The sequence below is a fragment of the Rhincodon typus genome, chromosome 6, assembly GCF_021869965.1.
Source record: "Rhincodon typus isolate 14 chromosome 6, sRhiTyp1.1, whole genome shotgun sequence".
NCBI lineage: Eukaryota > Metazoa > Chordata > Chondrichthyes > Orectolobiformes > Rhincodontidae > Rhincodon > Rhincodon typus.
Genome location: NC_063337.1, coordinates 792,176 through 804,695, shown reverse-complemented (window position 1 = coordinate 804,695; position 12,520 = coordinate 792,176). Strand labels below are relative to the sequence as shown.

The following is a 12,520-nucleotide window of genomic DNA, read 5'->3' as shown; positions in this document are numbered from 1 at the left end:
TTCCTCACTATCCACAACTCCACCAATTTTCGTGTTGTCTGCAAACTTCTAATTAGACCACTGATAATTTAATTCAAATAATTTATATATATTACAAACAATAGAGGTCCCAACATTGATCCTTGCAGAACACCACTGGTCACGGACCCCCAGTCAGAAAAACATTCCTCCACGACTACCCTATATCTTTTATGACGTACACATACCAGCTCACCCTGGATCCCATGTGACTTAATCTTCAGGACCAGACTACCATGAGGGACCTTGATGCTTTAGTAAAGTCCATGCAGACAACATCCACTGCCTTACCCTCATCAATCATCTTTGTCACTTCCCCAAAACATTCAATCAAGTTTGTGAAAGCTATGCTGCCTATCCCTAGTATTTCCAAAATGCAAGTAAATCCTGCCCCTAAGAATCTTCTCTAATAATTTCAACAACATTGGCTATTCTCCAGACTTCTAGGACCTCACCTGTGGCTAAAGAGGATACAAAGATGTCTCTCATGTCCCCAGCAATCTCCTGTTCAGAGGAAAGGTCATTCGACCTGAAATGTCAACTGTGTTTTCTCTCCACAGATGCTGCCAGACCTGCTGAGCTTTTCCATCAATTTCTGTTTGTTGTTTCTGACTTACAGCAGCCAAAAATCATATGGTTTTTACCCAGCAGTCTCCTCCCTTGTTTCCCTTAGTATCCTGGGATAGATCCCATCAGGCCCTGAGACCTATCTAGCTTAATGTTTTTCAATGAACCCAACACCACCTCCCTCTTAATATTTACATGCTCTAAAATATCAAAATACCCCTCCCCAATCTTACCATCACCCATGTTCTTGGTGAATACTGATGCAAAGTATGCATTAAGGGCCTCACTCACTTCCTCTGTCCTGGTGTAATGACAACAATCTCTCCCTCAGTGTCAGCAAAATGAAGGAGCTGGCCATCGAATTCAGGAGCACAGTGGAGTACACACCCCTGCTGTGTCAGTGGTGCTGAGGTGGAGGTGGTCGAGAGCTTCAAGTTCCTAGGAGTAAATATACCAACAATCTGTCCTGGTCCATTCACATTGATACTACAGTCAAGAAAGCTCACCAGCGCCTCTACTTCCTCAGGAGGCTAAGGAAATTTGGCATGTCCTCAATGACTCTTACCAAGTTTTATAGATGCACCATAGAAAGCATCTGGCAACAGCCAATCCTACTGAGTTTCTACAGCAATTTCTGTTTTTCTTTCAGATTTCCAGCAAATGTGGTTTGTTGTTTTATTATCATTACCAACTATGTAGGTACTAATTAGCCACATGTTTTATTTAGAAGCACTGCAAGTCCAAGGAGAATTGTTCAATGAGCAAGAACAAGGTCAGCCAGGGGAAGGAGGGTGGTACTGCCCATGACCCCGCAATGTCCTTTGCTCCAACCCTTCCCATCTACCACCGTCTAAAAAATACAAAAACATGCATTATGCAGAAATATACATGACCCCTTCACTACCGGTACACAGAAGCAGCATCTACAAGATGCAGAGATACTGGTCATGTCCCTGGACAGTAATGGTCTGGGGACATGGGTTTTTAATCCTATCATAGCAGCTTGTCAAACTTCAATTCATTTAATAAAATCTACAAGTATAAAGCTGGTATCTACAAAGCTATAGAGTTGGATTCTGGACAGGAAAGGATTCCAGATGATGGTTGGAAACTGGGATTTGGTCTGCTGTTTCACTTTCCTGAACTTGAAGTCTGAAGCTTTGAGGCTCGGAAGGTCCAACACTGACTGATAAGTGAGCTGCATTGATTATTCGACAAAGAGAGGCACTCTCATTGGTCCTAGGTTTGACATCCTCACTGTTACTGCTCAGCTTGGGGCCCAGAGAAGAGGGGAGGAGCTCTGAGCTGAGCTGCGAAAAGGCCTCCTCTTTCATTCATTAATGTTAATTAATATGAAGGGTGTGTACTTTTCCTAACCCTATCACTTTGACATGTTGAGTGTATGATAGAATCTATATCCTGACTCCATCACCTTCATGAGGCCTGGCAATCAGGAATTTACTGCCTGTATGTTGCCAGGGCATGCCTCAGCTGCATTCCAGCAACTTTTGTGTAACAGCTGACATACTGATTACCAACTGGTGTGGGTGGAGCTCACCCTGTTTCATGCTCAGCTGGCCTCTGTTTACTGTCACTTTAACAACCTGCTGCTGGGGAGCGAGCGGTTCTGGGCCTTGTCCCATTGTTCTGGTTTGGCTGGAGAAGCTTTCCCTCCCTGAGGCTATGGTGAGACATGAACAAGTTGCGCTTCAATGTCTTCTGTCTGGATACACACAGCGATCAACAAAGAGGCACAAATTCATTGTTATAATCATAAATTGGCACAAAGTGGAGGCTAAAAAGGTGACTGGAATGCAGACAGCAATTGTAACAAGAGTATCTCACTCAGCACACAGGCAATCCACTTGCACAATTCAGCCCAAGCAATCTCATTGATTTCCAGTGATTTCAGAAGGAGGTGCTTGGACCTTGAGTAGTGTCTCAGTCAACCCACTGTGGATGCTGACCTGTGGGGGGTGCATGAAACGAGGAAGGGCACGTTGAGACCTGCAACTTATCGAGTCCTGCAGCGCATACCTGAGGTCATGGATCTGGTTCCTCTGGGATCTGGATTGTGGGTCCCCCTTCTTTTACTCACTGGAGAAAAGGCAGGGGTGTGTCAGCAGCTCCTTGTGTTGCTCACCGACGACAGCTCCCTCATCTTGGATCCGGAGGGAATCAGGGCTTATGCCTCAGCCTATAACACTGCTCTGTTCTCTCTGTCCAGTGAGGGTACTCAGAAAGTTCTGCAGTTGACCTGCCATGGAGTTAGTCTGGAGAATGGAATGAGAGGAAGGAACAGGAGTAGGTCATTCAGCCCATTGAGTCGACCCTGCCATTCTATAAAGTCATAGCTGATCTGATAATCCTCAACTCCATTTGCCTGCCTTTACCCCTTAACCTGGATTCCCTTACAGATTAAAAAAGCTCTTGATCTCAGCCTTGAATATACTTAACAATCCAGCCTCTACAACCCGCTGTGGTAAAGAATCCCAGTTTCACTCCCCTTCAAGAGATTTCTCATCTGTTTTAAATGTTTGGCCCCTTATTCTGGTCCTAGATTTTCTGCAAGGGGGAAACAATTGTTTCACATCTCTCCTGTTAAATCCCCTAAGAATCTTGTACGTTTCAATAAGATCACTTCTCATTCTTCTAAATTCTAATGAGCACGGTCCCAACCTACTCAAACTCTCCTCATAGGCCAGCCCCTCCATACCCAGGGTCAGCCGAGTGAACCTTCTCTGGTCTGCCCCAATGCTGGTCTGTTTCCTTAGATATGGGGCCCAAACTTTTCACTGTATTCCAGCTATAGACAAAGTAGTGTCTTGTCTAATTTTAGCAAATGCTCCCTACATTTTATACTCTATTACCTTGAAATAAAGGCTAACATTCCATTTGTCTTCCCTATAACCTGCTGAACTTGGATGTTAACTTTATGTGATTCATGGATGAGGACTCCCAAATCCCCCTGTTTTGTGGCTTTCTGCAGCATTTCTCCATTCTCCTCTATTCTTTCTGCCAAAATGCATAATCTCATGTTTTGCCACATCATAATCCATCTACCAAGTTTTTGCCTACTTGCTATACCTATTATCTCTATCCCTCTGCAGACTGGGTGTCATCTTGCCTTCTCACTTACTTTTGTCACCCACAAACGTGGCGAGGGCACATTCAGTACTCTCATCCATGTCATTAATAAATATTGTAAATAATGGTGGCCCCAGCACTGATCCCTGTAGCACTCCACTAGTTACAGGGTGCCATCCTAGAAATGCCCTTATCACAACTCTCTGTCTTCTATTATTTAGACAATCTTTTATCCAAGCTAACATACTACCTCCAACACCTTGGACTCTTATTAAGTAGCATCATGCATGATATTTTTATCAAACATCTTCTGAAAATGCAAACATATTACATCCACTGCTTTCTCTTTACCTATCCTGCTTGTTACCTACACAAAGAATTCTAATAAATTTATCAGGCATGGCTTCTCCTTTGTGAAGCCACATTGACTCTGCTCAATCACACTGTTTTTCAAAATGTTGTGCTATTACAGCATTTGGAACAGAGTCTAACGTTTTCTCAACATCACGCTCAATGATCCTGTCACTTTAGAAGAGTTGACTGGTAACCTCACACATCTCCGAAGGGGCAAGTCCTTCAGGGCTGGACAGGCTCACTGTGAAGGGCATTTTGGGATATCCTGGGGATTGACTACATTTGGATCCTGTTTAACAACAGTGTTGCCCCTTTCTTGGTGCAGGGCTGTTAATGTTCTCCTGCTCAAGGGACATTTGTTTACAACACAACTGGCGCTCGGTCTCACACCTCAGAACGATCACAAGATCTTCACCAAGCTATCGCCTTGGATCCAAGTCTCAGGCTGGAGGATCCACTTTTCCCAGAGGACTGATCTGTTGAGCACCCTCCTGTCCATTGACCAGAAGATATTTAACAAGGTGAAGCACGATTATCTAATTGGGATTCTGCCAGGATTTAGGTTTGGGTGCAACTTGTCACCCAGATCTGACTTCTCTACAGTGCAACGGAATATCTGATTAAAGTCAACTGGTTCCTGACGGCACCTCTTCACTTCCTGAAAGTGGCAACATTAGTGGATAAGGTGGTCAAAGCAGCAAATGGCATGCTTGTCTTCATTGGTCAGGGCAGAGTACAAAAACTGGCAAGTCATATTGCAGCTGTATGGAACTTCAGTTCAGCCACATTTGGAATATTGTCTCAGGTTCTGGTCGCCTCACAAACAGAAGAATGTGGAAGCTTTGGAGAGCGTACAGAAAGGGGTTTGCCTGGTTTGCAGGATATTAGCTTTGAGGAGAGAATGGACAAACTTGGTTTGTCTTCACTTGAACATCAAAGTTGGATAGTTGTAGTCTTTTTCTTAACATAAAAAAAGACAATTACTAGGGACTTAGGTTTAGGGTAAAAGATGTGAGAAGCTAATTTTTTTTACAGAGGGTGGTAAGTGCCTGGAATGCACTGCTAGAGGAGGTGGTGGAGGCAGGTACAATAGCAACATTTAAGAAACATCTTAACAGATATATAAATAGGCAGGGAATATAGGAATACAGATTGCCGCCACACTAAGAGTTTTCATTTAGAAAGGCATCATGTGTTAGCACAGACTTGGTGGGCCAAACAGCCTGTTCCAGTGCTGTACTATTCTTTGAAAACAGTCCCAATTTCTTCAATCTATCTTCAGTACGAAGCGCTGCATCCCTGGAACCATTCTTACAAACTCTTCTGCACTCTCTCCAAATTCTGACTGAATTGTGGTGCACAAAACTACACAATGCTTCAGCGGAAGCCTAAATAGTGTCTGTTATAAGTTTAACATCACCTCTCATGTAATTTATATCCCTCTTAATAAAGGCTTTAGTGAGAGACAGGCAAAGGTCAATACGATAGAAAGAGGAAGAGGGAAAAACAGTGTGGAGGTAAAAACATTTGGAGGGAAAAGGGAAATTGAGAAGGGGAGGAAGAAAAGTAAAAGTTATACAGGAAGAGAGGCTCAGGCTCTGACACAATAAATCATGAGGAGACACGACACTGTGACGTTTATTTTGTTAATTCACAATAACACACAGGTTAAGCCCCACAGTTTTTTCATACAATTCTGCTTTGAGAATTAATGTTAAGTTACTCAAGGAATCTATTATCCAACACAGAGAGCCCAAGGGTCAGTGTGGAACAAGTCACTCCCCCACCTCTCCAACATTTAAGGGCTGTCATGGTTTTTATGAGCCTGTGTAAGTTCAGGAGTGTAATGCATCCAGCGGCTGTTGTACGTGTGAGAGGTTAGTACCACATAAACATCCATCGCGCCCTTATAATGCTCATGGTAATTAAATCTCATTATTAATGTTTGCACATTAAGTATAGGTACAGGATGTCAATAATAAAGACATGATTTTAATGCAAACCAACATTTAAGGTAGATTGCAGGAGTCAGCATTTTTGAGCTCAGGTCACAGGAGGTTTTGGGAGGTGGGAATGGTGTTGGACAGGCAGGAACTGACTGAGTCAATATTACTACCAACATTGAGAGGGCTGAGGTAGGGGACAGCTGTTGCTTGGGAAAACCCCTGGCTGCAGCAGTTCCCTGAACATTAAGCATGATCGTGAGTGCAGTGCCATACTGCGCTCCCACTCTTGGGTCACCTCAAATTGGCCTTGTTGACACTGCTTCATTCCCACGCCACGTTTAAATTAAATATTTCGAATGTGCAGAGGGTACATTTTAAACATAAGATCAGAATGAGGCATGATCAACTCACTAGTGATAAAACATGTCCATAGTCACTGCTTGTCCATTCACAATACACAACTCCACAAGAGATAGTAGGAACTGCAGATGCTGGAGAATCTGAGATAACAAGGTGTAGACTGGATGAACACAGCAGGCCAAGCAGCATCAGAGGAGCAGGAAAGCAGACATTTCGGGCCTAGCCCCTTCTTCCAGCTCTACACCTTGTTAACACAAATCCACAACTTGATTTTGAGTATGATTCCAGTTTGGTAATGGGTGAGACTCAGAACCACTCCCACAGTCTGCATATGGTGGGATTACTGTGGGAATAACAAGATTCTCCATCACATACCCATCACAGCTCACAGCAAACCTGGTTCAATGGGCAGAGACCTAGTGATTAGAAATAACAAGTTCTTTAGTGTCTGGGCTGGGGTCCATCTCAGATTCAGACAGACATATGGAGAGTGTAATCACCATGGTTTTCTGATCCTGAATAGTTCTCCACAGGGTCTGAGCAGTCATATAACAGCAAGAAAAGCGCAGAGAGGGAGAGAACACAGGCAGATCGATCACTGTAAAAATACTGGGTGCCAGCAAACGGAGGGGTGGGGGAGAGAGGTTCGTTGCCGTGGAGGAAGCTGTAGTGTTGCCACAGTGAAGGATACTGTTTCTGGTTGCTAGGATAGGTGTAGTGTTGTTCAGGAATATTCTGTAGAGTTTTCATGATTAACTGTACAGTCCAACAAAAAAGGCACTCAAATTCCACTTCCTGCTTGAAAGGAGGAATTCTGTGGGTTGTTCAAACTCTTCGGATGCTGAAAGTCTTTACAACTTTGGGGAAGGAGGTCCATCACTGCTCTCCAGCCTCAGACCCAAGCCCTGGAAATGCTCTGCTCTCCCAGGTCTGTCACTGCTTTCCAGCTACAGGCCCAGTCCTTAAATATCTAAACCATCATTATTTTACAAATCAAAACATCAATTAGGAACCAACATTTTCAGAAGTATCAGGTTTTACTGGTACTGAGCTCCAAAATCAGCAACAGCCCCCAGACAGGAGCCCTTTTGCTGGGGCAATGTTGGATCCAGGCTGCCTGGAGAGACAGTCACTAGACAACTCTTGGTGTCTTCTCAGCCTGTAAAGAGAGAGGAGAGGTGCAGCGGGCCAGGAGAGAGAGTGTGATGTGGGAGGAGAAGATGCCAGAGGGTAGGAGGAGCCATAAAATGTTTGGAGAGACACAGGGTGGGGAGAGAGGTTTGGGGAGTGGAGACACAGAGTGTAGAGAGAGACGTAGACAGGGAGGACGGAGAGAAACGGGTGGAAGCAGAGAGAGAAGTTTTAGTTGTGGGCTTTACTCACTGGCACATGAATTTGAATTGTTCTTGTTGGCAGTTTGTTATTTAAGAGGAAAGAGTCCACAAGTGCAGGTCCAATCTTATCCTTGGAGCTGTTAGGGAGTCTGGGATCCAGACCGTTTGGGTTTGAAGGATCCCAGGAGGGACTGAACCCCCTTCTTAACACTGGAACCAACTCTCCTGGCGACAGAATCTGCACATGGCACAGTCAGTGAGTTGCCGAGTCCTGGAGGCCGAGCATCCAAACACTTCTGATATCGCAGCTGGAAACAGTCAGAGCAGGAGGGAGGAAGGAAGATACAAAATCATTAGGATAGATCGTCGAGGCTTTCACATCAGATGCATCTGGACCAGGCACTATATCTATTTCCCTAACTCGCACTGACGTCTACACCTCACACAATAACCTTGACCCCTCCCAACCAACACCCCCGCCCCCACCACCCCTCCCCCACTGAGACACACCAACCTGAACATCTTTCCCCAACCCTGGTCTGACTGTGCCCCCTTCCCCTGTCACCCGCCACACTCCCGACAGGCACGCCTGCTGTGTGGTGCCCACCATCCCACTCACCATGCACGCTGCCTGCACAGCCTCTGATAGGCCAGCAGCATTGGGTTCACACCAGAACATGTGACAATCAAACTGATCAGGACCAGCAGCCATAATGAAGGCAAAGGAGTGGACATCTCGGCCAACACCCATAAAGGAGAGGAAACGCACTCGGCATTCTGACAGAACCTCTTCACTCTGCAAGGTAAAATAAAACAAAACCACAATGAAGAGAGAGAGAGAAAGTCAGGGACAACAGGCTGATGTGGGGGAGAAGAATGCACACAGGGATGTGGGAGGGGATTAAATGGGTGGGTACAGTCAGTGATGGGGAAATGTACATGGGTTTCTTTGTTTTTGGGATGCATGCTTCGCTGGCTGTACTAACATTTATTGCTCATCCCTTGTTGTCCTTAAGAAGGTGGTGGTGAGCAGCTTTCTTGAACCATCGCAGTCCATGTGCTGTAAGTAGACCCATAATGTCCTTAGGGAGGGAATTCCAGAATGTTGACCCAGCGACATTAAAAGAACAGCGATATATTTCCAAATCAAGATGGTGAGTGACTTGGAGGGGAGCTTGCAGGCGGTGGCTCATCAGAACCGGAGTTCTGAGGAATGGTCACAATACCTGAAACGTTAACTCTGATTTCTCTCCACAGATGCTGCCAGACCTGCTGAAGTTTTCCAGCAACTTTTGTTCTTGTTTCTGATTTACAGCATCCGCAGTTCTTTTGGTTTTTACTCCGTTTTTGTTGCAGGTAGTGGTGCTCCCATGAATTTTCTACCCTTGTCCTTCTAGACGGTGGTGGTCAGACGATGCTGTGAAGAAGCCTTGGCAAATTTCTGCAGCGCATCTTGTAGATAGTACACACTGCTGCTACTGAGCGTCAGAGGTGGAGGGAGTGGATGCTTGTGGATGTGGTGCCAATCAAGCGGGCTGCTTTATCCTGGATGGTGTCAAGGTTTTTGAGTGTTGATGGAGCTGCACCCATCCAGGCAAGTGGGGAGTATTCCATCACACTCCTGACCTGTGCCCTGTAGAGTGTGGGCAGGCTTTGGGGAGTCAGGAGGTGAGTTACTTGCTGCAGCATTCCTAACCTCCGACTTACTCGTATATATAATACAATATTTATTTGGCTGGTCTAGTTCAATTTCTGGTCAATGGTAACCCTCAGGGTGTTGCTAATGGGGGATTGAGCAATGGTATTGTCATTGAACATCAAGGGGCAATGGCTAGATTTTTCTCTTGTTGGAGATAGTCGTTGTCTGGCACTTGTGTTGTACCAACGTTAGTTGCCAGTTAATCATTTATCATCTGAAACGTGGATACTGTCCAGGTCTTGCTGCATTTGGACATGGATTGCTTCAGTATCTGAGGAGTCACAAATGGTGCTGAGCATTGTCAAGTCAACAGTGAACATCCTCATTTCTGACCTTATGATGGAAGGAAGGTCATTGAGGAAGCAATACACGTGGAGCTGGAAAAGCACAGCAGGTCAAACAGTATCCAAGGAGCAGGAAAGTCAATGTTTCGGCCAGCCCAAACTGTGCTTTCCCAGCTCCACATTTACTGACTCCAGCTTCCAGCATCTGCAGTCCTTACTGCCTCCAAGTCATGGATGATGCAGCTGAGATAGTTGGGCGTAGGACACTACCCTGAGGAACTCCTGCAGAGATGTCCTGGAGCTGTGGGAGAATGGATTAAATGGACAGTCAGTGATAGGGGAAAGTATATATCAGGCTGTGGGAATTCCTGGAAGTAAGATTCCCCATTTCTTTGTGAGAAAAGAGGATAAGTTCCAAACTATCAGCTATCTCAATCAGTTTGGTGATATTTCCCATGGAAAGAGCCTGAAAACATGGCATCCGCAGCCCCCCGATGGTTTGGTTACTCATTAGGATTAATTTGTTAATTTCCACGTTTGAATGAAGATATTTACACTGAAACACTGTTGTTCCTACTTCAGATCATTGCAACCCATCCTCACACTCTCACCTCCTCACTGATAATAGTGAGAGTCGCTGAAGCCACATTGACGATGACTGGAGTCCAGTTCTCTTTACAGCTGCTTTGAATAGTGTTCTCCAGCGCACTGTTTATCACATCCATACCTGGGAAATGAGAGGGAGGGGGAGGGTAAGAGAGAGCGAGAACACAGTGGCAGGGTGGAGGGGGGGAGAAATGAGAAATCTTAGAATACGAGCACAGGAACAGGGTAACGCCATTCAGCCACTCAAGCCTGTTGCACCATTCATGAGATCATGCTGATAGGCAACTTTACTCTATCTACCCACCTTTGCCCCATATCCCTGAAAACCTTTGGTCAACAGAGAACTATCAATCACAGATGTCAAATGAACAATTGAAGTATAAGAATATTAAGAGATAGGAGAAGATGATCATTCAGCCCTTTCAGCGTGCTCTGCCATTCAACAAGATCATGCTGGTTGTCCTTCTCAGTTCCTCCTCCCTGCATCATCCCCAAACACTGTGATCCCCTAACAGACAAAAATCTCAGCTGCAACTGTACTCAATTGAGCAGTCAAAACCCTCAAGGGTACAGATTCCAAAGATTCACAACACTCTGAGTGAAGAAACATCTCCACAACTCAGCCCTAAATGTTCCACTCCATTTATCGAGACTGCGACCCACGTTGCAAATTCTCCAGTTACCCAGCAACTACCCTGTCAAATCCTCAGGCAGTGTTTTATGCTTCAATGAGATTACCTCTCATTCTCCAAAACTCCAAAGAATATTAACCCAATGTATTCAGGTTTTCATTACAGGAAACAGTCTGTTGATCTGCTGTTACAGCCCCCAGTTGTAAGTTTATTCTTCCGTGGGTATGGAAACTAAAAGTGTGCACAGTCTGCCTGCTGTGGTTTCATTTGTACAATCCTTGGACTCCAAATGCCTTGCAATAGATGTCAACATACCATGTGCCTATGCAATTGCAGTTGCATCTGTATGTTATCAGGTCACCCAGATGCCTCTGAATAGCAACGTTTAGACGTTTCTCACTGTTTAAAAACAATTCTGTTTTATTGTAATGATCAAGAGGAGGCAACAGTGTGATCATCATATCATTGGACAAGCAATGTAGAGACCTAGACAAATGCTCCAGGGGTACAGGTTTAAGGAGACAAAGAAGGGAGGTGGAGTTATGGATTACTAGATCAGACATGATCTCAGTGCAAGGCATAGCAGACTCAATGGGCTGAACGATCAGCTTCTGTTGTTATATCTTATGATAGTGCCAATCAAGCCGCTAATTTGTTCTGGATGGTATCGATCTTTGAGTGTTGCTACAGCTGCACAGATCGAGGCAAATGGAGAGTCAGGAGGCAAGTTACTCACTCCAGAACCCCTAGCCTCTGACCTTGTAGCCACAGTACAGATTTAGATTAATTTATTTTCACATGTACTAAGTATAGGAATACATAGGTTCAGCAAAAAGTGTACAGTCGCCATTCATTGCCACCCACATGGTTACAAAAACCAGCGTTAAAAGATTTAACAGAGCCAAAAGGTATGCAAGAAAAAAAAAAATCCCGATCTCAGAGTCCCAAGTCCCATCTCCACAATGGTGCACACACAGCTCCAATCAATAGGCCACCGTCCTCCCCTCACCGCCCACTGCCCCCTCACCGTCCCCGCTCTCACCGTCCCCGCTCTCACCAAGCTACTGCGCCCTCACCGTCCCCGAGCTACAGCCCCCTCACCATCCCCGCTCTCACCGAGCTACTGCCCCCTCACCGTCCCCGAGTTACTGCCCCCTCACCGTGCCCGGTCTCACCACCCACTGCCCCTCACCGTCCACTGCCCCCTCACTGTCCCCGCTCTCACGGAGCGACTGCGCCCTCACCGTCCGTGCTCTCACGGAGCTACTGCCCCCTCACCATCCCCGCTCTCACCACCCACTACCCACTCTCACTGAGCTGCTGACCCCTCAACGTCCCCGCTCTCACCAAGCTACTGCCCCCTCACTATCTCGCTCTCATGGAGCTACTGACCCCTCACTATTCCGCTCTCACCGAGCTACTGACCCCTCACCGTCCCCGCTCTCACCGAGCTGCTGCCACCTCACCGTCCCCGCTCTCGCCGCCCACTGCCCCCTCACTATCCCCACTCTCACCGCCCACAGCCCCCTCACCATCCCCGCTCTCACCGAGCTGCTGTCCCCTCACCGTCCCCAATCTCGCTGCCCACTGCCCCCTCACCGTCCCCGCTCTCACCGAGCTGCTGCCCCCTCAC

The 12,520-nt window shown here is 46.1% G+C and overlaps 1 protein-coding gene and 1 long non-coding RNA gene across 8 annotated transcripts in view; one reads left to right on the top strand and one right to left on the bottom strand.

The window, feature by feature from the left end:
- The window catches only part of apbb1 (amyloid beta (A4) precursor protein-binding, family B, member 1 (Fe65)), a 125,544-nt gene that overhangs the window by 6,112 nt on the left and 106,912 nt on the right, over positions 1-12,520 (bottom strand). For 3 of the 7 annotated variants that reach the window (XM_048598502.1, XM_048598500.1, XM_048598501.1), the window contains 3 exons: positions 10,261-10,376; positions 8,286-8,462; positions 5,638-7,974 (listed from right to left, as the gene is read on the bottom strand). In XM_048598502.1, the coding sequence (XP_048454459.1) occupies positions 7,807-7,974; positions 8,286-8,462; positions 10,261-10,376 (461 nt within the window). In that variant the 3' untranslated portion in view covers positions 5,638-7,806. Of the gene's footprint in view, positions 1-818; positions 1,024-2,622; positions 2,859-5,637; positions 7,975-8,285; positions 8,463-10,260; positions 10,377-12,520 lie in introns of those variants that run through there. The other 4 variants (XR_007262358.1, XR_007262359.1, XR_007262357.1 and 1 more) reach the window with 3 other exon arrangements.
- The window catches only part of LOC125483404, a 22,436-nt gene continuing 19,198 nt past the window's right edge, over positions 9,283-12,520 (top strand). The window contains exon 1 of the long non-coding RNA XR_007262361.1: positions 9,283-9,334. This is a non-coding gene — a long non-coding RNA (uncharacterized LOC125483404). The remainder of the gene's footprint in view (positions 9,335-12,520) is intronic.